Here is a 26,981-nt window from a genome sequence, read left to right as displayed (position 1 = left end):
AGTGCGGCCTTTGCAAGGGCTTGGTGGGGGAAGAACCACAGTGTGGGGCTCTTCTGTTACTGGAGAGGGAGAGGTTGGGTTGGGTGAGGCAGCCCCTCAATTATGGTAGTGATGAACCTCCTCAGGGAGCCACAGTGCGATTGGTGTGTAGGAATGTAACAGGACATTATTGAAAGATTGACTACGAATGCGAGAATGAAAGGGCATTGCACGCTTTATTCTTATAAGTATTTTTTTTATTATGAATAAAGTTTATTTTGATATAAAAAAGAATTGTATTGACTAGAAGTGCCGTGTCAGTGGTTATCGCTGCTGTATCATGTGAGGGTCTAGTCCTTCAGATGTGAAAGCACGGTAATGTAGTGATTACCGTAATGCTTTACAGTGCCAGTGGCCTGGGTTCAATTCCCGCTGCTGCCTGTTAGTGCCGGGAGTGTGATGACACTCGCAGGCTGCCCCCACCGTATCCTGGGACTGTTTGTCATTCACACAAACTACACATCTCACTGTGTGTTTTAATGCTCATTGGATAAATAAAGCCAATCTCAGAAGAGGTTTAATTTGACGTCATGTTTGGCTCAGACTTTGTGAGCCAAAGGACCCGTTCCTGTGTGTCATATCTTCTAAGCCTAGTGTCTGATAAATGCCAATTCCATTCCCTCTATAGGTCATCTGCCTGCAAACTGGCCTTGAACCTGCTGAGCCCCAAACTTGAGCAGCTTGGTTTACGATTCAGCAAGGTTTTCCATGAGGACAAATTCCTTTGTAAGTACATTGACCCTCTCTGTAGAGTGCTCACAACTCCAACTAAAGACATTGGCCAGCCCCGGGTCTCTTTCCACCTATCACTTCCCATTTTCTCACTTCGTCCCTCTTCCTCCACCCACCCACCTTGTCCCGCACCTGGTCTCACCTATCACCTTCCAGTTCCTCACTTCATCCCTCTTCTCCTACTCACCCACCTTCCCTCTCACCTGGTTTCACCTGTCACCTGCCAGCTTGTACTCCTTCCCTCCTCCCCACCTTCTTATTCTGGCTTCTTTCCCCTCCCTTCTTAGTCCAAGTGAAGGTCTTGGCCCAAAATGTCAACTGTTTATTCCACTCCATAGATGTTACATGACCTGCTGAAGTCCTCCAGCACTTTGTGTGCGTTACTCTGAAGAAATCAAAAGACCGAGCAGTAAAAGTGTGGCTCCGTGAGATATTGCATCTCAGAGCTTTGCCTTCATTTCCTCCTCAGAACAGGAGAGTGTTAAATTGGTTCATTATTGTCACTTGTACAGACGTTCAGTGAAAAACCTTGTTTTACATGACATCCGTACAGATAGTTTCATTCTAACTGTGCATTGAGGAAAAAATAACAGAATGCAGAATAAAGCTTTATGGTTACAGAGAAGGTGGTGTGCAGGTAAACAATAAGCTGCAAGATTATATAGGATTCAGAATTTAAGAGTGCATCTTATTATACTAAGGAACTGCTCAATATTCTTATAACGGTAAGTAGAAGCTATCCTTGAGCCTGGTTGTATGTGCTTTCTGGTTTTTGTTTCTTCTGCCTAGTGGGAGAGGGGAGAAGAGAGAATGTTTGAGGAGAGAGGGGACTTTATTCTGGCTGCTATACCAAGACAGTGAGAAGTATAAAGAGTCCATGGGTCTAGGGAGGATTCAGAGTCCATGACGTGCTGAGCTGTGTCCACAACTCCCTGCAGTTTGGTGGGGGTTGACAGGGAACGTGCCAACTTTCTTTAGTCTCCTGAGGAAGGTGAGCTTCCTTGGCCGTGATGTCTACGTGGCTGGCCCAGGACAGCCTATTGGTGGTATTCAGTCTTAAGAACTTGAAGTTCTCAGCCCTCTCAAACTCAAAGCCATTGGTGTAGACAGGAGCGTGTGAATCACCCACTCCCCTTCCTGAAGCCCATGACTAGCTCTTTTGGTTTGCTGAGATTGAGGAAAAGGCCATTATTATGAAACCATGTCACTAAGCTCTCTATCTCCTTGCTGTGCTTGGATATATCAGTATTTGAAATATAGCCTACTATGGTGGTGTCATCTGCAAACTTGTAGAAGGGGTTCATTCAGGATTGGTCCATACAGGTGGAGGTAGGTTTTATACAAAGTGTACACCCTCTGCCACAGTGTGCACTGGCAAAATCGGAACCAAAGTGCAAAGGAAAGATATATTCCAATGTAAAGATGGCAACCAGAGTTTATTCATAAGACATTCCAAAAGAACATCGGTGGCTTGGCTGAGCGACACCACAAGACATAACATTCTCAAAACTAGGACCCCGCAATTAGTGTTAATCAGGTGTCTGCTTAAATAACACAAGTTACATGGAATCCCTGAGCCAATCAAAATAAATTTAACAAGCTTAAGCAGAAAGCACCAGGAGACTGCACTACAAGGAGCAATGAGTTGACGTTTCAGGCCGGAACCCTTCGTCAGGACTGAAGAAAGAAGGTGGGGGAGGGTTGGAAAGAGAAGGCTGGTAGGTTCAGTTCAAAAACCAGTAATTTGAAAGGCAAAGGGGTGGGGGAGGGGAAGCAGGGACGTCATAGGCAGAAAAACAATGGGTAGTAGGAGAAGGAGGTGGAATCATGAGGGAGGTGATAGGCAGCTGGGGGAGGGGGCAGAGTGACATAGGGATAGGGGAAAGGAGGGGGAGGAAGTTACCGGAAGTTGGAGAATTCTATGTTCATACCAAGGGGCTGGAGACTACCTAGACGGTATATGAGGTGTTGCTCCTCCAACCTGAGTTTAGCCTCATCATGGCAGTAGAGGAGGACATGTATGGACATATCTGAATGGGAGTGGGAAGCAGAGTTGAAGTGGGTGGCTACTGGGAGATCCTGTCTGTTGTGGCGGGCGGAGCGGAGGTGCTCGACGAAGCGGTCCCCCAATCTGCGTCGGGTTTCACATCGGTGCCTATCACCTCCCTCACGGTTCCACCTCCTTCTCCTACTACCCATTGTTTTCCTGCCTATGACGTCCCTGCTTCCCCTCCCCTACCCCTTTGTCTTTCAAGTTACTGGTTTTTCAACTGAACCTACCAGCCTTCTCCTTCCCACCCTCCCCCACCTTCTTTCTTCAGTCCTGACGAAGGGTTCCGGCCCGAAACGTCGACTCATCGTTTCCACGGATGCTGCCCGACCTGCTGAGTTCCTCCAGCGTGCTGTGAGTGTTGCTTTGACCCCAGCATCTGCAGATGATTTTGTGCTTGTGACCACAAGGAGCGAGTCGTTCAAGAAAGACACTCAAGGAACTGTAAGTGACTAAGATTCTCATTAACCAACAATTAACCAATTCAGATGCTCTCTGGCGCCCAAAACAGGCCCAAAGAGCTCATTACACCTTCATGGCTCATGAATCCTGTGTCTGTGTTTCAGTTATTGCTAGTGGAACACATTCAGCTATGAAACTTCTTTGCTGACATTTCATCACTTTTTTCTTACAACACAGTTCAACTGATGGCAGGACTATCGGGCAGAGCTTTATTAATCAAGTCTTCTAGCACCATCATTCCAACAGCCTTGATTGCTAAAATCAGGGGTTACAGACTACAAAGCACATCAGATATTTTAGAGGTAATTAAAGAGATTGTTTGGCTATGTGATAAGACAGAGCTTATTATATTAAAACCAGAAAATATCACAGTAACTTTCAATCTCTAAAGGTCGGTTTACGGGCTGAAGGTCTCCAGGATTTCATCATGAAGTCCCGAGCATCAAACGTCAAGGTCACGGAGAACAGATCTATTAAACGCATCCTGAGCAAGGTGAGAGCCACCCCAGGAGTTAACTTACTAACGCTGCAGTCTGAGGAGCACGGTGCATTCTCACCAAGTGCGGTCTTCCCCACAGATTGTAAACTGGAAGGACGTGCCCGAGGAGGAGCTGTTAGCATCAGCCTACACCAAAGTACTCGGACAGGAGCTGCTGTACTTTCATCTCAGCAAGGACAGCATTGAAGCGTTTGGAAAGGTACCGGGGGCAGGCTTGTTGCTGAGTCAGTCCCAGGGGTTGTGAAGCACTGACCTTGACTTGTCACTTTAATTTGACAGTATTTGACAGCTCCGCTCGGCAGCCAGTGGAAGAGCTACTTACGGCAACTGAGCAATGGGGTCAGCTTCCAGATGGCCAAGGCGGTCATGATGTCCGAGCTTCGCTACGTTGTTCCCAGCACGGTCGGCTTCCCGTTGGAGACGAGCCTGGTCACACTCAGCCTGAGTGTGGCCAAAGGAACCCGTAAGAGGCTTTCCCAATGTCGATGCAGTCTGTTCCCTGCCCGATCCAAGATCAGTAAAAATAAAGATTAGCTTTATTTGTCACACGTGTATCGATAGTCTGATAAAAGTGAGGTTTGAATCTGCCCATGAGCCTGGTGGTATGTGCATTCATAGTCATAGTCATACTTTATTGATCCCGGGGGAAATTGGTTTTCGTTACAGTTGCACCATAAATAATTAAATAGTAATATGTAAATTATGCCAGGAAATAAGTCCGGGGCCAGCCTATTGGCTCAGGGTGTCTGACCCTCCAAGGGAGGAGTTGTAAAGTTTGATGGCCACAGGCAGGAATGACTTCCTATGACGCTCTGTGTTGCATCTCGGTGGAATGAGTCTCTGGCTGAATGTACTCCTGTGCCCAACCAATACATTATGTAGTGGATGGGAGACATTGTCCAAGATGGCATGCAACTTGGACAGCATCCTCTTTTCAGACACCACCGTCAGAGAGTCCAGTTCCATCTCCACAACATCACTGGCCTTACGAATGAGTTTGTTGATTCTGTTGGTGTCTGCTACCCTCAGCCTGCTGCCCCAGCACACAACAGCAAACATGATAGCATTGGCCACCACAGACTTGTAGAACATCCTCAGCATCGTCCGGCAGATGTTAAAGGACCTCAGTCTCCTCAGGAAATAGAGACGGCTCTGACCCTTCTTGTAGACAGCTTCAGTGTTCTTTGACCAGTCCAGTTTATTGTCAATTCGTATCCCCAGGTATTTGTAATCCTCCACCATGTCCACACTGACCCCCTGGACGGAAACAGGGGTCACCGGTACCTTAGCTCTCCTCAGGTCTACCACCAGCTCCTTCGTCTTTTTCACATTAAGCTGCAGATAATTCTGCTCACACCATGTGACAAAGTTTCCTACCGTAGCCCTGTACTCAGCCTCATCTCCCTCGCTGATGCATCCAACTATGGCAGAGCCATCAGAAAACTTCTGAAGATGACAAGACTCTGTGCAGTAGCTGAAGTCCGAGGTGTAAATGGTGAAGAGAAAGGGAGACAAGACAGTCCCCTGTGGAGCCCCAGTCTATTGTATCTTCCGCCGGATGGTAGAAGGGAGAAGAGGGAATGCCCAGGGTGGGTGGGAGAGAAAATTTAACAATTGGCTTTATTTGTCACCTGTACATCAAAACATCAACACATGCAGTGAAACGCGTTGTTTGTGTCAACGACCAGCACAGTCTGAGGAGGAGCTGGCGCCAGACCGTAAGTGCTGCAATGCGTCTGGCACCAACGTAGCGTGCCCGCAACACACTAACCCTGACCAGTACATCCTTGAGACCGGAGCACCCAGAGGAAATCAACGCTGTCACGCAGAGAGCATACAAACTCCTTACAGACCGTGGCAGAAATTGCACCCTGATCACTGGCACTGTAAAGTGCAGTGCTAGCTGTGAAGTGCCATGCTAATTATATCGTCACATGTTATTTTAACTATAGAAAGAGGCCACTCAGCCCATAGGATTGATACAGCACAGGAAAAGGCCCTTTGCCCCAACTTCAGCTTGTCCTGTTCCCCACTTTTGGCCCAAATCCCTCTGAATATTTCCTATCCATGTACCTTTCCGAATGCATTTGATATAGGGATTGTTTTATTCTTGTCACATGTACCAGGATAAAAATTTGTCTTGCAAATGTCTTTTGAGCGTTTTCATTTCTACCATTTTTCGTCAACGTCTTGTACAGCTGCAACGTGACATCCCATTGATAGCAGGTCTTGGAGTAACACCAATAGTCCCATTTTTCCATTCTTCCAGCACTCCCATCAATTATCTCCTGGCATAATTTACAGATTACTATTTAACTATTTATGGTTTTATTACTATTTATTATTTATGGTGCAACTGTAATGAAAACCAATTTCCCCTGGGATCCATAAAGTATGACTATGACTATGACTATGACTAATTCCCATCATTCCCAGATCCCACCGCTCACCTACACACTGGGGACAATTTATTGCAGCCAATTCACCCACTGACCCTCACGTCTTTGGGATGTAGGAAGAAACTCCAGGGGGAGATGAGTGGTCATTGGGAGAATGTATAAACTCCACACAAACAATGGCAGAGCTCAGAATCGAAACCGGGTCTCAGCAGTTGTGAGGCTGTGGCACTAACTAATTGACCCCTTTGACAAGAATTCAGATTTCACAAGAAAGAACCCAGTTAGAACAATTTTAATGTCTCTTGGCCTGTACTCACTGAGGGCTTAGAAGAATATGGGTGGGAGGGGTCTCACTGAAACCTATTGAATATTCACATGCCTAGATACACTGGACGTGGAGAGGATGTTTCTTATAGTGGGAGAGTCTCAGACCGGAGAGCAAAGCCTCAGAATAGAAACATGTCCATTTCGAACAGAAATGAGGAGGAATTTCCTTAGCTAGTGAGTGGTGAATCAGTGGAATGCATTGCACTGGCAGCTGTGGAGGTCAAGTAATTGGGTATATTTAGAGCAGAGATTGATAGGTTTTTGTATGGGCATCAAAGGTTGTGGGGAGAAGACTGGAGAATGGGGTTAAAAGAGATAATAAATCAGCCACCATGGAATGGTGGAGCAGACTTGATGATGCTGAGTGGCCAAATTCTGCTCCTATGTTTTATTGTCCTATATAGTTTAATAGGTTAATGAGGTGTTGGCACGTGGCCAAGTGGTTAAGGCGTTCGTCTAGTGATTTGAAGGTTGCTAGTTCGAGCCTTGGCTGAGGCAGCATGTGTGTCCTTGAGCAAGGCACTTAATCACACATTGCTCTGCGACGATGCTGGTGCCAAGCTGTATGGGTCCTAATGCACTTCCCTTGGACAACATTGGTGTCGTGGAGAGGGGAGACTTGCAGCATGGGCAACTGCTGGTCTTCCATACAACCTTGCCCAGGCCTGCGCCCTGGAAACCTTCCAAGGCACAAATCCATGGTCTCACGAGGCTAACGGATGACTAATAATAATAGTTTAATAGGTTAATGAGAATAGGTTAAAATTAGCAAAACCTGACATCATCGTAACTGGCTTTTTCTCTCTCTCTTTCTTTCCTCAAAATCAGTTGAGGCTCGTTCTGATCCTGCGATTACTAAACTTCCTCAGCTGATGATGTCCCGCATTCAGGTGAAAGCTCGCTGGGCTGCCAGGTATTCCGTTCCAAGTCGTTTTATATCTGACAGCCCAGTTTCTCTGAATACTACAGCACCCATTCCAATGCACTCACCAAGATGCTTTTGCTCCACAGCGTGCATCTTTATTCTAGAGGATATATTGGGATTAACATGCCTGAAATCCAGTCAGGTGTGGAACTAAAGGTCCAAGCCTGCTCAACGTTACCTGTGGATATAACTGCAAAGATCAACATGAAAGAAGGAAATGTGAGAATTGACAGCTCACCAGCTCAGAAGACGACCAGGGTTTTTACCGTGGAGTGAGTAATAGTGCCTTTGTGAGACTCTCCTTTCCCTCTTTATTGCCGACCACAAGCAATTTTTGCGGGAACGCTTGAGCAAGACACACAAAATGCCAAAGGAATTCTGCGGGTCAGGCAGTGTCCACGGAGAGGAATAAACAGTTAAGGGCTTCAGGCCGAGACCCCGCATCAGGACTAGGAAGGAAGGGAAAGAAGCCGGATTGGAGAGGGGAGCAGAGTAAGCTGACAGGTGATAGGTGAGACCAGGTGAGGGGGGAGAGGAGATGAAGTAAGAAGCTTGAGGGTGATAGCTGGAGGAGGGATCGGATAGGAGAGGGGAGTGGACCATGGGAGAAAGGGAAGGAGGAGGGACACCAGGGGAGGTGAAAAACAGTTGAAGAGAAGAGAAAGGGTAGGAAGAGAACCAACATGGGGAATGGAAAGCGAGAAGGGGGAGAATAAATGAACGGAAGTTAGAGAAATTATACAAGAAAAGAATGCAATTAGAATTAAACAAGAAAGTGAATAGTTTATTACTTGCTGACAAAAACTTCAATGCACAGGTCACAATTCGTTGCTATTTCGAGAAATATTGAGAATCTCCCTGGAGAAAAAATAATTCCGATATTGCCCATGACATCAACAAGTAGCATGTCAAGCCAGAAATTCAAATCTGCGTCCGTGTCAACAGAAGTCCAAGACGACAGCATTGTGGTAAGTATCCTTCACAGAGGGTGCCCTCCACTACAGTGGTCAATAATCGATAATTCACCGTCGTTGCTGGCGCCAAACCTTAGTGATTTAACTGCTCCTGACACGCTGCGGCGAAGCAAAGTTGTACATTCTTTAAAAGTTCAAAAAAAAGATTGAAAGTCAGTTTATTATCAAAGTACATATATCTCACCATATACAACCCTGAGAGTCATTTTCTTGTGGGCATTCACAGTAAATACAAGAAACACAATAGAATCAATGAAAGACCGCACCTAACAGGATGGACAAACAATCAATGTGCAAAAGACAACAAATTGCAAATACAAAAAGAAGAATAATAAATAAGCAATAAATATCAAGAACATGAGGTGAAGTGTCCTTGAAAGTGAGCCTAGAGTTTGTGGGAACAGTTCAGTGATGGGCCGAATAAAGTTATTCTCTTTTGTTTAAGAGCTGGTGGTTGAAGGGTAATAACTGTTGCTGAACCTGATGGTGTGGGTCCTGTACCTTCTTCCGGATGCAGCAGCAGGAAGAGAGTGTGTCATGACTGGTGGGTGTCCCTGATGATGGATGCCGCTTTCCCGTGACAACGCTTTGTGTAGATGTGCTCAATGGTGGGGAAGGTTTTACTTGTGTTATTCTGGGCCATATCCACTACTTTTTGTAGGATTTTCCATTCAAGGACATTGGAGATCCCATACTAGGCCTCACAACTAATTTTTCCCTCTGTCTGTACGGGCACAGGTCACACCAGAAACACTGTCCGATCAGATCCCATGCTCTGCCGAAGATGGTTGGTCGTTTATATCCAATCATGCTCTCTATCGTGCGTGTACGGAAGCGCCGATGATCGGTGTTCTGGTTTGTGTGGATGCCAAGAGGTGGAGTGCTCTCTCTGTCGGACATTTACCACTGTACCAGCTAATTGGACATCACCAGCTGAATATCACCACATCACCGCGTAAGGGAACACTTGTTTTAACCTTCTATCTCCAAAGTGTCGGATCTGCTGGTAGGGACCTGGAAGCTCTGTGCAAGTCAAGGATGAGGTATAAAATTTGGCCATTTAATTAAGTTTTACAAGAACAAAGAAAAAGGACTGGGTGTAAAGATAACAACGTTCCAGTGATAGCAATTAACCTATATTGTTTCCTGTGGTGGGGGAGTCTAAGACCAGAGGACACAGCCTCAGAATAGAGGGGCAACCTTTCAGAACGGAGATGAGGAGGAATTTATTTAGCCAGACAGTGTTGAATCTGAGGAATATTGCCCCAGGCACCTGTGGAGGCCAAGTCTATACATATATTTAAGGCAGAGATTGATAGAGTCTTGATTGGCCAGGGCGTGAAGGGATATGGGGAGAAGGCAGGAGGTTGGGGCTGAGAGGAAAATTGGATAAGCCATGGTGAACTGGTGGAGCAGACTCAATGGACCAAATAGCCTAATTCTGCTCCTGTGTCTTATGATCCTATGATCTATAAAAGTCAGATTCAACCTTTGTGACAACTGCTGCAGAAAAGCTGAGAAACTTTAGGAAATACAGAATAAGCTGCAATCCAATTACTAGAAAACATACTGATACTATCAGATAAATATGAGGGGTGATTGATAAGTTCGTGGCCAAAGGTAGAAGGAATCAATTTTAGAAAACCTAGCACATTTATTTTTCAACATTGTCCCCTCCTACATATACACACATAGTCCAGCGGTCGTGAAGTATATGGATCCCTTCTTTGTAGAAGTGGTCCACAGCAGGGGTGATGGATAAGTTCGTGGCCTAAGGTAGAAGGGGATGATTTATACAGTTGTGACGAAGGGTCTCGGCCTGAAACGTCAACTGTACCTCTTCCTAGAGATGCTGCCTGGCCTGCTGCGTTCACCAGCAACTTTGATGTGTGTTGATTTATACAGTTCTCGCTACAAGCACGTGCAGTTCAACTCTTTGAGTGAAAATGCAGAAAGTTTGAAGTTTCTCCTCATCTCCTCCTATCTCAGGCGACGAACTTACCAATCACCCCTGCTGTGGACCATTTCTGGAGGTCCAAGACGCCGACTTCTACAAAGAAGGGATCCGTATGCTCCACGACCGCTGGACTAAGTGTGTAAATGTAGGAAAAATACATGTACTCGGTTTTCTAAAATTGACTCCTTCTCCCTTAGGGCACGAACTTATCAATCACCCCTTGTCTATCTATCGCTAGTTTCTGTCATCATGAACCCTAACATGCTGTGTACATGATTTCATTGTTTGCAGTTACTTCAGAAGCAGACGTTGAGAAGATAGTGCTGGAGATACAGACAGGATCCAGGTCACTATCCAAGTTGATTAAACTTGACGATAAAGAGGCAAAGATAGACAGAACGACAAGTGAAATGGAGCAAAATAGACTGAGGAGAATTTTGATGAAGACATCAGGAGAGGTACCATCTGATTAATGTACTTGGGGAAACATCAAACATTCAGAATTTTGTAGAAAATGAGGCTGAATAATCAGAGTCAGTCCATATCAAACTGTTATTCTGTCTAGTCCCGTCTGGACTATTGCCCTCAGTGTCCTTCCTATTCATGTATTTACCCAAAATCTTGCAATCAAACCTGCATCCACCATTCCACTGTCAACTAGCACCGACCTCTGAGTCAACTTCCCCATCAAGTTCCCCTTAAATATTTCAACTTTCACCCTAAACCTTTGGTTGTCAGGGTAGAGATCTGTCTCTACAAAGGGGGTGTAAGGCACTCCTTCCCTCCGCTGGCCTGCAGTTCATCCTTGGGCAGGGTGTAGCACCTGCTTAGCCTCCCAGTCAGGGTCACGTGAAGCCATGGGAGCAGGTGGTGGATGGTTGTACGAGCAGCCGGTGCAGATCACAAGTCCAGGTTATGCGACCACTGACACCGGGCAGACAATCTCTGAAGAGTATTGATAATGGCTGGGGTCACCCGTCTTGTAAAGACACTACCCAGAAGAAGGCAATGGCAAACCACTTCTGTAGGAAAATTTGCCAAGAACAATCAGAGTCAAGGAAAGACCACGATCGCCCACGTCATATGACATGACACCTAATGAACAAATCCTAAACCTGTGACCTCTAGTTTTCTAGCATCATCCATCTTGAGGAGAAACAGCCTCATAAGTTTGTATACCTCTATCAAATCTCCCCTCATTTTCCTACACTCCAGGGAATAAAGTCCAAACCTACTCAGTCTTTCTCTGCAAGTGAGGTATTCGGGTCCCAGCAACAACCACGTAAGTTTTGCCAGCACTCTTTCAATTTTATTGTGTTTCTTTCCTGTAGGTAAACTCATCAGCCCTTAATGTTCTGCCAAACTAATTAAACTTAACTGAACTTCAGTCAGTAATACAACTAGTATGGGAGCACGTTATGTTCAGACACCTGGAAAAAGGACATGGGGGATGTCAGAGGTATGCTTTTTACACAGAGAGTGGTGGGAATGTGAAATACCCTGCCAGGGCATGAAGGTGGAGGCAGATGTATTCAGGATATTTAAGAAACTCTTAGATAGGACAATGGAGGGTTCTATGGGAAGGAAGGGTTAAGAAGTTGGCACAACACCGTGAGCTGAAGGACCTTCACTTTGCTGTGACGTTTTGTGTTTTCTGTTCTACGCTCCTCTGTGTAATAGTCATAGTCATAGTCATAGTCATACTTTATTGATCCCGGGGGAAATTGGTTTTTGTTACAGTTGCTCCATAAATAATAAATAGTAATAGAACCATAAATAGTTAAATAGTAATATGTAAATTATGCCAGTAAATTATGAAATAATTCCAGGACCAGCCTATTGGCTCAGGGTGTCTGACCCTCCAAGGGAGGAGTTGTAAAGTTTGATGGCCACAGGCAGGAATGACTTCCTATGGCGCTCTGTGCTGCATCTCAGTGGAATGAGTCTCTGGCTGAATGTACTCCTGTGCCCAACCAGTACATTATGTAGTGGATGGGAGACATTGTCCAAGATGGCAGGCAACTTAGACAGCGTCCTCTTTTCAGACACCACCGTCAGAGAGTCCAGTTCCATCCCCACAACATCACTGGCCTTACGAATGAGTTTGTGGATTCTGTTGGTGTCTGCTACCCTCAGCCTGCTGCCCCAGCACACAACAGCAAACATGATAGCACTGGCCACCACAGACTCGTAGAACATCCTCAGCATCGTCCGGCAGATGTTAAAGGACCTCAGTCTCCTCAGAAAATAGAGACGGCTCTGACCGTCCTTGTAGACAGCCTCAGTGTTCTTTGACCAGTCCAGTTTATTGTCAATTCATATCCCCAGGTATTTGTAATCCTCCACCATGTCCACACTGACCCCCTGGATGGAAACAGGGGTCACCGGTACCTTAGCTCTCCTCAGGTCTACCACCAGCTCCTTAGTCTTTTTCACATTAAGCTGCAGATAATTCTGCTCGCACCATGTGACAAAGTTTCCTACCGTAGCCCTGTACTCAGCCTCATCTCCCTTGCTGATGCATCCAACTATGGCAGAGTCATCCGAAAACTTCTGAAGATGACAAGACTCTGTGCAGTAGTTGAAGTGATTCTGAGTTACCTATTTTGTTTACAGGGCACGAGACACAACAGCACCCTGAGCAGGCGCAAACTCGTCAGTTCCAGCTCCAGCAGCTCTAGCCAATGGTCGGAGAGCAGCAGTGTCACCCGCTCCTGGTCGAGCTCCAGGAGGCCGGGGGCAACCGTGGAGCCCCGCGCCAGTTGGAGGAAAGCGAGCAGAGTCACGGCCAGCGTCACCAGCAGTAGAAGTAGCAGCAGCAGATTGCAAAGCTGGAGAGCCAGCAGGAAAATGGCCTCCAGTCAACAGTCCAAGTCCTGGCACAGTTCCTCTCGATCATGGGTAATTTCACTGTCAGGCCCTCGCATGGCAACAGCTTACTCACTGCCCAGGTGGTGGTGAGAGCAGAATGGTACGGTTGTGGTTAGCGTAACACTATTACAGCTCAACTGACCCAGATTCAATTACCGCCATCGTCTGCTCCCCCCTTGGGTGAGTGGGTTTCCTCGCACATTCCAAAGATGTACGCATTCGTAAGTTTGTTAGTCACATGGGTGCGATTGGGTGGCGTGGGTTCATGGGGCAGTAAGGGCCTGTTTACTCGACTGTAGCTGTGAGTTAAATAACAAACTCTGCAAGTCAGGTCGGTCAAGATGGATCGGGGCAGCAGCTTGTAAAATCAGGGTTCAATTCCTGCTGCTGTCAGTAAGGAGCTTGTACGTTCTCCCTGTGACCGCGTGGGTTTCCTCCAGGTTCTCCCGGTTCCTCCTACATTCCAAAAAAATCATAGTGGGTCGGAATAGTAAGTCGTAGACATGCTGTACTGGCACTGGAGGTATGGCATCAGTCGTGGGCCGCCCCCAACACTCGTGTTCGCCGTTGTCACAAATGACACATTTCACTGTATGCTTCGATGTACGAGTGACCAATAAGGTTAAACGTTAGCTTTAAAATGTAGGATTGAGTGTTACAGGTTACAGAGAAAGTGCAGAGCAGGCAGACAAATAAAGCGCCAGGGACCAAAATGAGTAAGATTGATAGATCAAGATTTCATCCTTAGTGTTTGAGAGGTCTGTTCAAGTGTCTGATCACACATAAAATGTTGCCTAATAGACTAATATGCACAATGGGCCAAAGAACCTACTCCCATGCTAAGAGACTGTAATTGTGTTGGGGATCTCAGCTGGTACTGTTACACAGTAGTCATAGTCATACTTTATTGATCCCGGGGGAAATTGGTTTTCGTTACAGTTGCTCCATAAATAATAAATAGTAATAGAACCATAAATAGTTAAATAGTAATATGTAAATTATGCCAGTAAATTATGAAATAATTCCAGGACCAGCCTATTGGCTCAGGGTGTCTGACCCTCCAAGGGAGGAGTTGTAAAGTTTGATGGCCACAGGCAGGAATGACTTCCTATGACGCTCTGTGCTGCATCTCGGTGGAATGAGTCTCTGGCTGAATGTACTCCTGTGCCCACCCAGTACATTATGTAGTGGATGGGAGACATTGTCCAAGATAGCATGCAACTTAGACAGTATCCTCTTTTCAGACACCACCGTGAGAGAGTCAAGGAGCCGCTGGAGGTGACTGGAAGCGGACTCAAGTGTAGGGCACAGGCACAGAGACGGACTTGGACTTGACTTGGACTCAGGGTCAGTACTTGGGCTGGGACTAGACCTGGACACGAAGCCTTGACTTGACACGAAACCTTGACTGGACATAAAGTCTTGACTGGACATGAAGCCTTGACTTGGACTGGATTCAGAGCCTTGACTTGGACTGGACACTCGGAGCCTTGGACTGGGACTCGGAGCCAACAAAACAAAACAACAGACCACTCAAATCCCAGCTCGGAGCAGCGGCAAAATGGCCGGACCCACTCAGCTGGACGCAAGATGACAAAAACAAACAACAACAGACAAAGCGTATTTTGACACGGAGAAGTTCATGAAGACGGTTCCTCATTCTTGGCGGCTCGGAAGACGGTCCCTTCATATCGGTGGCTCAGAAGATTCATCGCCGCCCTGGCTACGGTGACTAACCAGCCTCTTGACTCGAAACAGGAACGGCGGATGACAGGCTCTCAACTCGACTCATTCTCGGCAGCCTGGAACGAGCATAGCTGCCCTGCTGAGGTGACGAACCAGCAACGAGTAGACGTAAGCCGGCGCTTTTATGCTGACCCGTTCGAATAAGGATCAGGAGCCCAGTGGAACACGGGGAAAAGGAAATTAACTGAAACAAGGATTCAACAGACTGGACCGTGACAGGTTCATCCAGTAAGATAACAATATCTACCAGATGTTCAGAGTTTCTAAGTTCAAAAAACTCAAAGTTCAGAGTCAAAGTGAATTTATTATCAAAGAACATGCGGTGTATGTCACCGTATTCCACTGTTTCTTGTGGGCATTCACAGTAACTACAAAAAAAAACGCAATAGAAGCGATGAAAAACCACACCCAACAGGACAGACAAACAGCCAGTCAGCAAAAGACAACAAACTGTGGAAATACAAAAAGAAAAAGAAATAAAATAATAATGATAAATAAGTAAGCAATAAATATTGAGAAGATGAGTTGTGGAGTCCTTAAAAATGAGTCTATAGGTTGTGGGAACAGTTCAGTGATGGGATGAGTGAAGCTGAGTGATGTTATCCCCTCTGGTTCAGGAGCCTAATGGTTGAAGGGTAATAACTGTTCCTGAACCTGGTGGTGTGGGACCTGATGGTTGAGGGGTAATAACTGTTCCTGAACCTGGTGGTGTGGGACCTGATGGTTGAGGGGTAATAACTGTTCCTGAACCTGGTGGTGTGGGACCTGATGGTTGAGGGGTAATAACTGTTCCTGAACCTGGTGGTGTGGGACCTGATCGTTGAGGGGTAATAACTGTTCCTGAACCTGGTGGTGTGGGACCTGATGGTTGAGGGGTAATAACTGTTCCTGAACCTGGTGGTGTGGGACCTGATGGTTGAGGGGTAATAACTGTTCCTGAACCTGGTGGTGTGGGTCCTGATGGTTGAGGGGTAATAACTGTTCCTGAACCTGGTGGTGTGGGACCTGATGGTTGAGGGGTAACAACTGTTCCTGAACCTGGTGGTGTGGGACCTGAAGCTCCTGTAGCTTCTGCAGTGTACGTGTGGCAAGCAAAACATCAAATACTCAGTAAATCACACAGATGGAGGCTGTGCAGAAGAGAGCAGAATCTAATTTCTTTTTAATTTAAATATTCACAGAGATCAGAACGTCAATTCCTGGAACTTAGGTTTGCATCAGAAGAGACAAGTCGGGTAAGATAATCTTCTATGATAGTTACTGATTCCTGATCAAGATACTAGGGGAACATAAAAACTGACTAAATAGCCCAGCCTGGATTCAGATTTAATCAGTTCCTTTCTGCATATGGGAGTCGGAGGCTAACAACTCCAGAGGCAGCCTACGCTGGAGTTGGAGACCTGTCTGTGTGTGGGAGGGAAGAAAGGTACTTATCTTGCTGCTATTGAGGGAATGTGGCCAAGTGGTTAAGACATTGGACTAGCTAGCTGAAGGTCGTGAGTTTGAGCCCCAGCCAAGGCAACGTGTTGTGTCCTTGAGCAAGGCACTTAATCACACATTGCTCTGCGACGACACTGGTGCCAAGCTGTATGGGTCCTAATGCCCTTCCCTTGGACAACATCGGTGTCATGGAGAGGGGAGACTTGCAGCATAGACAACTGCTGGTCTTCCATACAACCTTGCCCAGGCCTGCACCCTGGAGAGTGAAGACTTTCCAGGCGCAGATCCATGGTCTCACAAGACTAACGGATGCCTTTACTTTACCTTATTGGTGCTGTTGTTGCTTGTGTTGTCCTGCTGAGCACCACACCAGTGTTCACATTCAGCAGCCAACACACTCTTGCTGTGGGTGGGCACGCTATGTGTGGCGACGCTTGCCGGCTGCCCCCAGCACGACCTTAGGTTGTGTTGGATGTGAACACAAACAACACATTTCACTACGCTTCAATGTACATAACAATCAGGTTGAATATCACTGGCATATGTCGTGAAATATGTTGTTTTGTGGCAGGAGCTGCAATTCATTTTACATATAAACTTAAATTAAATGAGAAGTGCAAAAGGGAGCAAACATTGAAAATAACGTTAGTGAGGAAGTGTGCGCAGGGCCAATGTCCATTCAGAAATCTGACGGTGGAGGGGAAGAAGCTGTTCCTGAAACACTGGGTGTGTTTCTTCAGGCTCCTGTATCTCCTTGATGGTAGCAATGTGAAGAGGGCACAGCCTGGGTGACGGGGGTCCTCAATGATGGATGCCAGCTTTTTGAGGGAGTTCCCTTTGAAGACGTTCTCGATGCTGGGGAGGCTGGTCCCCAAGATGGAGGTTGACTGATCTCTCAACTTACTGCAGTTTATTTTTCCAAATCTAAATCTGAAATATTGAATTTGGTAATGTCAATGAGTTTCAGGAATTTAAAAAAAATACATTAACATTACCATCAGAAGGGAAGTATTTAACTGTTTGCTTTGAATCCTTAGTGTATTAACTTTTTGTTTAGGCCGCAATCAGAAGGCATCAGGGAGGAATCACTGTCTCCAATTCACGGCGTCCCTCTGGATCAAGCCGAATCATAAGGATAGGAGTTACCTCTGGCTCGAAACAACGCTCTGGCTCATCACTCCTCCAATCATCTAACCAGGTCGGTCTACTGCTAGGGACCAGTTAAATTTCTAAATGTGCCACCTTGGGCATGTGACCATAGGTTCACAAACAAATGGGTTTAGCTGATGTGCTGAGAATCTTAGAGCACTGTGAAATTCAGACGTGTTTACCTGATGCACTGAGAATTTTAGTGCACTGTGAAATTCTGACGTGTTTAGCTGATGCACCGAGAATTTTAGAGTATTGTGAAATTTGGACGTGTTTAGCTGATGCGCTGAGAATATTAGAGCACTGTGAAATTCAGACATGTTTAGCTGATGAGCTGAGAATTATAGCGCACAGTGAAATTCCAATGTGTTTAGCTGATGAACTGAGAATTTTAGTGCACTGTGAAATTCTGACAGGTTTAGCTGATGTGCTGAGAAGTTTAGAGGACTGCGCAATTCTCACGGGTTTAGCTGATGAACTGAGAATTTTAGAGCACTGTGAGATGCTGACAGGTTCCTGCTGATGCACTGAGAATTTTAGCGCACTGTGAAATTCTGATGGGTTTAGCTGATGAGCTGAGAATTTTAGCACACTATGAAATTCAAACAGGTTCCTGCTAATGCGCTGAGAATTTTAACGCACTGTGAAATTCCGATGAGTTTAGCACTGAGAATTTTAGCACACTGTGAAACTCAGACGTGTTTAGCTGATGCACTGAGAATTTTAGAGCACTGTGAAATTCTGATGGGTTTAGCTGATGCACTGAGAATTTTAGCGCACTGTGAAATTCTGACAGGTTTCTGCTGATGTGCTGAGAATTATAGCGCACTGTGAAATTCAGACCTGTTAAGCTGATGCACTGAGAATTTTAGCACACTGTGAAATTCTGACGTGTTTAGCTGATGCACTGAGAATTTTAGAGCACTGTGAAATTCTGACGTGTTTAGCTGATGCACTGAGAATTTTAGCGCACTGTGAAATTCTGACAGGTTTAGCTGATGCACTGAGAATTTTAGCGCACTGTGAAATTCTGACGTGTTTAGCTGATGCGCTGAGAATTTTAGAGCACTGTGAAATTCTGACATGTTTAGCTGATGCACTGAGAATTTTAGCGCACTGTGAAATTCTGACAGGTTTAGCAGATGTGCTGAGAATTTTAGTGCACTGTGAATTCTGACGTGTTTAGCTGATGCACTGAGAATTTTAGAGCACTGTGAAATTCTGATGGGTTTAGCTGATGCACTGAGAATTTTAGCGCACTGTGAGATTCTGACAGTTTCCTGCTGTTGCACTGAGAATTTTAGCGCACTGTGAAATTCTGACGGGTTTAGCTGATGCACTGAGAATCTTAGCGCATTATGAAACTCTGAGGGGTTTAGCTGATGCACTTAGAATTTTAACACACTGTGAAATTCTGACAGGTCTCTGCTGATGCGCTGAGAATTTTAATGCACTGTGAAATTCCGACATGTTTAGCTGATGTACTGAGAATTATAGCGCACTGTGAAATTCTGACGGGTTTCTGCTGATGTGCTGAGAATTATAGCGCACTGTGAAATTCAGACCTGTTAAGCTGATGCACTGAGAATTTTAGCGCACTGTGAGATTCTGACAATTTAGCTGATACACTGAGAATTTCAGAACACTGTGAAATTTGGACGTGTTTAGCTGATGCACTGAGAATTTTAGAGCACTGTGAAATTCTGACATGTTTAGCTGATGCACTGAGAATTTTAGCGCACTGTGAAATTCTGACAATTTTAGCTGATGCACTGAGAATTTTAGAGCACTGTGAAATTCTGACGTGTTTAGCTGATGCACTGAGAATTTTAGCACACTGTGAAATTCTGACGGAGTTTAGCTGATGCACTGAGAATTTTAGCGCACTGTGAAATTCTGATGGGTTTAGCTGATGCACTGAGAATTTTAGAGCACTGTGAAATTCTGACAGGTTTAGCTGATGAACTGAGAATTTTAGCGCACTGTGAAATTCTGACAGGTTTAGCTGATGTGCTGAGAATTTTAGAGCACTGTGAAATTAGACGTGTTTAGCTGATGCACTGAGAATTTTAGCGCACTGTGAAATTCAGACGTGTTTAGCTGATGCACTGAGAATTTTAGAGCACTGTGAAATTCTGACGGGTTTAGCTGATGAGCTGAGAATTTTAGTGCACTGTGACATTCTGACAGGTTTAGCTGATGAACTGAGAATTTTAGCGCACTGTGAAATTCTGACAGGTTTAGCTGGTGTGTTGAGAATTTTAGAGCACTGTGAAATTAGAAGGGTTTAGCGGATGCACTGAGAATTTTAGCACTCTGTCAAATTCAGACGCGTTTAGCTGATGCACTAATAATTTTAGCGCACTGTGAAATTCTGATGGGTTTAGCTGATGAGCTGAGAATTTTAGTGCACTGTGACCTTCTCACAGGTTCTTGCTGATGTGCTGAGAATTTTAGCGCACTGTGAAATTCTGACAGGTTTAGCTGATGCACTGAGAATTTTAGCGCAATGTGAAATTCTGACACGTTTAGCTGTTGTGCTGAGCATTTTAGAGCACTGTGAAATTCCGACGTCTTTAGCTGATGCACTGAGAATTTTAGCGCACTGTTAAATTCAGAGGAGTTTAGCTGATGCTCTGAGAATTTTAGAGCACTGTGAAATTCTGACAGGTTTAGCTGATGAGCTGAGAATTTTAGTGCACTGTGACCTTCTGACAGGTTTAGCTGATGAACTGAGAATTTTAGCGCACTGTGAAATTCTGACAGGTTTAGCTGATGTGTTGAGAATTTTAGAGCAATGTGAAATTCTGACGTGTTTAGCTGATGCGCTGAGAATTTTAGCACACTGTGAAATTCTGAAGGGTTTATCTGATGCACTGATAATTTTAGCGCACTGTGAAATTCTGACAGATTTAGCTGATGAGCTGAGAATTTTAGCACACTGTGAAATTCTGAAGGGTTTATCTGATGCACTAATAACTTTAGCGCATTGTGAAATTCTGATGGGTTTAGCTGATGAGCTGAGAATTTTAGAGCACTGTGAAATTCTGACAGGTTCCTGCTGATGCACTGAGAATTTTAGCGCACTGTGAAATTCTGACGTGTTTAGCTGATGCACTGAGAATTTTAGCACACTGTGAAATTCAGACGTGTTTAGCTGATGCACTGAGAATTTTAGAGCACTGTGAAATTCTGATGTGTTTAGCTGATGCACTGAGAATTTAGGCTCACTGTGAAATTCTGACAGGTTTAGCAGATGTGCTGAGAATTTTAGTGCACTGTGAATTCTGACGTGTTTAGCTGACGCACTGAGAATTTTAGCGCATTATGAAACTCTGAGGGGTTTAGCTGATGCACTGAGAATTTTAGAGCACTGTGAAATTCTGACTTGTTTAGCTGATGCACTGAGAATTTTAGCGCACTCTGAAATTCTGACGTGTTTAGCTGATGCACTGAGAATTTTAGCGCACTGTGAAATTCTGACGTGTTTAGCTGATGCACTGAGAATTTTAGCACACTGTGAAATTCTGACGTGTTTAGCTGATGCACTGAGAATTTTAGAGCACTGTGAAATTCTGACGGGTTTAGCTGATGCACTGAGAATTTTAGAGCACTGTGAAATTCCGACGTGTTTAGCTGATGCACTGAGAATTTTAGAGCACTGTGAAATTCTGACGTGTTTAGCTGATGCACTGAGAATTTTAGCGCACTCTGAAATTCTGACGGGTTTAGCTGATGAACTGAGAATTTTAGCACACAGTGAAATTCTGACATGTTTAGCTGATGCACTGAGAATTTTAGCGCACTGTGAAATTCTGACGGGTTTAGCTGATGAGCTGAGAATTATAGCGCACTGTGAAATTCAGACCTGTTAAGCTGATGCACAGAGAATTTTAGCGCACTGTGAGATTCTGACAATTTAGCTGATACACTGAGAATTTCAGCACACTGTGAAATTCTGACGTGTTTAGCTGATGCACTGAGAATTTTAGAGCACTGTGAAATTCCGATGTGTTTAGCTGATGCACTAACTTAGGCTCACTGTGAAATTCTGACAGGTTTAGCAGATGTGCTGAGAATTTTAGAGCACTGTGAAATTAGAAGGGTTTATCTGATGCACTAATAATTTTAGCGCACTGTGAAATTCTGACGGGTTTAGCTGATGAGCTGAGAATTTTAGTGCACTGTGACCTTCTCACAGATTCTTGCTGATGTGCTGAGAATTTTAGCACACTGTGAAATTCTGAAGGGTTTATCTGATGCACTGAGAATTTTAACGCACTGTGAAATTCTGACGGGTTTAGTTGATGCACTGAGAATTTTAGAGCACTGTGAAATTCCGACATGTTTAGCTGATGCACTGAGAATTTTAGCGCACTGTGAAATTCTGACGTGTTTAGCTGATGCACTGAGAATTTTAGAGCACTGTGAAATTCTGACAGGTTTAGCTGATGTGCTGAGAATTTTAGAGCACTGTGAAATTCTGACAGGTTTAGCTGATGCACTGAGAATTTTAGCGCACTGTGAAATTCTGACAGGTTTAGCTGATGTGCTGAGAATTTTAGAGCACTGTGAAATTCTCACGGGTTTAGCTGATGCACTGAGAATTTTAGCGCACTGTGAAATTCTGACAGGTTTAGCTGATGAGCTGAGAATTTTAGCACACTGTGAAATTCTGACGGGTTTAGCTGATGCGCTGAGAATTTTAGAGCACTGTGAAATTCTGACAGGTTTAGCAGATGTGCTGAGAATTTTAGTGCACTGTGAATTCTGACGAGTTTAGCTGATGCACTGAGAATTTTAGAGCACTGTGAAATTCTGACGGGTTTAGCTGATGAGCTGAAAATTTTAGTGCACTGTGACCTTCTGACAGGTTTAGCTGATGAACTGAGAATTTTAGCGCACTGTGAAATTCTCACAGGTTCTTGCTGATGTGCTCAGAATTTTAGCGCACTGTGAAATTCTGACAGGTTTAGCTGATGCACTGAGAATTTTAGCGCAATGTGAAATTCTGACACGTTTAGCTGTTGTGCTGAGCATTTTAGAGCACTGTGAAATTCCGACGTCTTTAGCTGATGCACTGAGAATTTTAGCGCACTGTTAAATTCAGAGGAGTTTAGCTGATGCTCTGAGAATTTTAGAGCACTGTGAAATTCTGACGGGTTTAGCTGATGAGCTGAGTATTTTAGTGCACTGTGACCTTCTGACAGGTTTAGCTGATGAACTGAGAATATTAGCGCACTGTGAAATTCTGACAGGTTTAGCTGATGTGTTGAGAATTTTAGAGCAATGTGAAATTCTGACGTGTTTAACTGATGCGCTGAGAATTTTAGCACACTGTTAAATTCTGAAGGGTTTATCTGATGCACTTATAATTTTAGCGCACTGTGAAATTCTGACAGGTTTAGCTGATGAGCTGAGAATTTTAGCAATTGTGAAATTCTGACGGGTTTAGCTGATGAGCTGAGAATTTTAGTGCACTGTGACCTTCTGACAGGTTCTTGCTGATGCGCTGAGAATTTTAGCGCACTGTGAAATTCCGACCTGTTTAGCTGATGCACTGAGAATTTTAGCACAATGTGAAATTCTGACACGTTTAGCTGATGTGCTGAGCATTTTAGAGCACTGTGCAATTCCGACGTCTTTAGCTGATGCACTGAGAATTTTAGCACACTGTGAAATTCTGAAGGGTTTATCTGATGCACTGATAATTTTAGCGCACTGTGAAATTCTGACAGATTTAGCTGATGAGCTGAGAATTTTAGCGCACTGTGAAATTCTGACGTGTTTAGCTGATGCACTGAGAATTTTAGCACACTGTGAAATTCTGACAGGTTCTTGCTGATGTGCTGAGAATTTTAGCCCACTGGAAATTCTGACAGGTTTAGCTGATGAGCTGAAATTATAGCACACTGTGAAATTCTGACGGGTTTAGCTGATGAGCTGAGAATTTTAGTGCACTGTAACCTTCTGACAGGTTCTTGCTGATGCGCTGAGAATTTTAGCGCACTGTGAAATTCCGACCTGTTTAGCTGATGCACTGAGAATTTTAGCACAATGTGAAATTCTGACAGGTTTAGCTGATGTGCTGAGAATTTTAGAGCACTGTGCAATTCTGACGTGTTTAGCTGATGCACTGAGAATTTTAGCACACTGTGAAATTCTGAAGGGTTTATCTGATGCACTGATAATTTTAGCGCACTGTGAAATTCTGACAGGTTTAGCTGATGAGCTGAGAATTTTAGCGCACTCTGAAATTCTGACGTGTTTAGCTGATGCAGTGAGAATTTTAGCATACTGTGAAATTCTGACGTGTTTAGCTGATGCGCTGAGAATTTTAGTGCACTGTGAATTCTGACGGGTTTAGCTGATGCACTGAGAAATTTAGAGCACCGTGAATTTCTGACGGGTTTAGCTGATGAACTGAGAATTTTAGCGCACTGTTAAATTCAGAGGAGTTCAGCTGATGCTCTGAGAATTTTAGAGCACTGTGAAATTCTGACGGGTTTAGCTGATGCACTGAGAATTTTAGAGCACTGTGAAATTCTGACAGGTTTATGCTGATGCACTGAGAATTTTAGCGCACTGTGAAATTCTGACAGGTTCCTGCTGATGCACTGAGAATTTTAGCGCACTGTGAAATTCTGACAGGTTTTGCTGCTGTGCTGAGAATTTTAGAGAAGTATGAAATTCTCACAGGTTTAGCTGACGCACTGAGAATTTTAGCACATTCTGAAATTCTGATGGATTTCACTGATGCGCTGAGAGTTTTACCGCACTGTGACATTCTGATGGGTTTAGCTGATACACTGAGAATTTTAGAATACTGTGAAATTCTGACGGGATTAGCTGATGAGCTGAGAAATTTAGTGCACTGTGAAATTCGGATAGGTTCCTGCTGACGCGCTGAGAATTATAGCGCACTCTGGAATTCAGAACTGTTTAGCTGACATAGTGAGAATTTTAGCGCACTGTGAAATTTTGACGTGTTTAGCTGATGCACTGAGAATTTTAGAGCACTGAAATTCTGACGGGTTTAGTTGATGCACTGATAATTTCAGCGCACTGTGAAATTCTGACTGGTTTAGCTGATGTGATGAGAATTTTAGAGCACTGTGAAATTCTGACGTGTTTAGCTGATGCACTGACAATTTTAGTGCACTGTGAAATTCAGAGGAGTTTAGCTGATGAGCTGAGAATTTTCACGCACTGTGAAATTCTGACAGGTTCCTGCTGATGCGCTGTGAATTATAGCACACCCTGGAATTCAGAACTGTTTAGCCGATATAGCTGAGAATTTTAGCGCACTGTGAAATTTTGACGTGTTTAGCTGATGCACTGAGAATTTTAGCGCGCTGTGAAATTCTGGCAGGTTTAGCTGATGAGCTGAGAATTTTAGCACACTGTGAAATTCTGACGGGGTTAGCTGATGAGCTGAGAATTTTAGTGCACTGTGACCTTCTGACAGGTTCTTGCTGATGCACTGAGAATTTTATCGCTCTGTGAAATTCCAACCTGTTTAGCTGATGCACTGAGAATTTAGGCGCACTGTGCAATTATGACGGGTTTAACTAACGTATTGAGAATTTTAGCGCACTGTGAAATTCTGATGGGTTTAGCTGATGCAGTGAGAATTTTAGAGCACTGTGAAATTCTATCGGGTTTAGCTGATGCACTGACAATTTTAGAGCACTGTGAAATTCTGACAGGTTTAGCTGATGTGCTGAGAATTTCAGAGCACTGTGAAGTTCTGACAGGTTCAAGCTGATGGACTGAGAATTTTAAAGCACTGTGAAATTTTGACATGTTTAGCTGATGCACTGATTATTTTAGCGCACTGTGAAATTCCGACATGTTTAGCTGATGCACTGAGAATTTTAGAGCACTGTGAAATTCTGATGGCTTTCGCTGATGCACTGAGAATTTTAGCGCACTGTGAAATTCTGACAGATTTAGCTGATGAGCTGAGAATTTTAGCGCACTGTGAAATTCTGACAGGTTTAGCTGATGTGCTGAGAATTTTAGCGCACTGTGAAATTCTGACGTGTTTAGCTGATGCACTGACAATTTTAGCGCAATGTGTAATTCAGAGAAGTTTAGCTGATGAGCTAAGAATTTTAACGCACTGTGAAATTCTGACAGGTTCCTGCTGATGTGCTGAGAATTATAGCGTACTGTGAAATTCAGAACTGTTTAGCTGATATATTGAGAATTTTTGCGCACTGTGAAATTCTGACTGGTTTAGCTGATGTGATGAGAATTTTAGAGCACTGTGAAATTCTGACGTGTTTAGCTGATGCACTGACAATTTTAGTGCACTGTGAAATTCAGAGGAGTTTAGCTGATGAGCTGAGAACTTTCACGCACTGTGAAATTCTGACAGGTTCCTGCTGATGCGCTGTGAATTATAGCACACTCTGGAATTCAGAACTGTTTAGCCGATATAGTGAGAATTTTTGCGCACTGTGAAATTTTGACGTGTTTAGCTGATGCACTGAGAATTTAGCACACTGTGAATTTCTGACAGGTTCCTGCTGATGCGCTGTGAATTTTAATGCACTGTGAAATTCTGATGGGTTTAGCGGATGCACGGAGAATTTTAGTGCACAGTGAAATTCCGACGTGTTTAGCTGATGCGCTGAGAATTTTAATGCACTGTGAAATTCTGACGGGTTTCGTTGATGCACTGAGAATTTTAGCGCACTGTGAAATTCTGACAGGTTTAGCTGATGCACTGAGAATTTTAGAGCACTGTGAAATTCTCACAGGTTTAGCTGATACACTGAGAATTTTAGCACACTGTGAAATTCTGACGTGTTTAGCTGATGCGCTGAGAATTTTAGTGCACTGTGAAATTCTGATGGGTTTAGCGGATGCACGGAGAATTTTAGTGCACAGTGAAATTCCGACGTGTTTAGCTGATGCGCTGAGAATTTTAATGCACTGTGAAATTCTGACGGGTTTCGTTGATGCACTGAGAATATTAGAGCACTGTGAAAATCAGACGTGTTTAGCTGATGCACTGAGAATTTTAGAATACTGTGAAATTCTGACGGGATTAGCTGATGAGCTGAGAAATTTAGTGCACTGTGAAATTCGGATAGGTTCCTGCTGACGCGCTGAGAATTATAGCGCACTCTGGAATTCAGAACTGTTTAGCTGACATAGTGAGAATTTTAGCGCACTGTGAAATTTTGACGTGTTTAGCTGATGCACTGAGAATTTTAGCGCGCTGTGAAATTCTGGCAGGTTTAGCTGATGCACTGAGAATTTTAGCACACTGTGAAATTCTGACAGGTTTAGCTGATGTGCTGAGAATTTTAGAGCACTGTGAAATTCTGACAGATTTAGCTGATGAGCTGAGAATTTTAGCGCACTGTGAAATTCTGACAGGTTTAGCTGATGAGCTGA

The 26,981-nt window shown here is 44.3% G+C and overlaps 1 protein-coding gene across 1 annotated transcript in view; it reads left to right on the top strand.

The window, feature by feature from the left end:
* The window catches only part of LOC134355066 (vitellogenin-like), a 79,720-nt gene that overhangs the window by 19,877 nt on the left and 32,862 nt on the right, over positions 1–26,981 (top strand). Inside the window, exons 13-25 of the mRNA XM_063064791.1 lie at positions 668–765; positions 3,461–3,585; positions 3,675–3,776; positions 3,862–3,981; positions 4,062–4,245; positions 7,337–7,421; positions 7,520–7,705; positions 8,251–8,401; positions 9,146–9,362; positions 10,656–10,822; positions 12,981–13,265; positions 16,163–16,216; positions 17,479–17,619. Of these exons, the coding sequence (XP_062920861.1) occupies positions 668–765; positions 3,461–3,585; positions 3,675–3,776; positions 3,862–3,981; positions 4,062–4,245; positions 7,337–7,421; positions 7,520–7,705; positions 8,251–8,401; positions 9,146–9,362; positions 10,656–10,822; positions 12,981–13,265; positions 16,163–16,216; positions 17,479–17,619 (1,915 nt within the window). The remainder of the gene's footprint in view (positions 1–667; positions 766–3,460; positions 3,586–3,674; positions 3,777–3,861; positions 3,982–4,061; positions 4,246–7,336; positions 7,422–7,519; positions 7,706–8,250; positions 8,402–9,145; positions 9,363–10,655; positions 10,823–12,980; positions 13,266–16,162; positions 16,217–17,478; positions 17,620–26,981) is intronic.

This window comes from Mobula hypostoma, chromosome 12, assembly GCF_963921235.1.
Source record: "Mobula hypostoma chromosome 12, sMobHyp1.1, whole genome shotgun sequence".
In the NCBI taxonomy this organism is placed as follows: domain Eukaryota; kingdom Metazoa; phylum Chordata; class Chondrichthyes; order Myliobatiformes; family Myliobatidae; genus Mobula; species Mobula hypostoma.
The sequence above is the reverse complement of the archived record's forward strand: the minus strand, read 5'-3'. Positions and strand labels throughout refer to the sequence as shown.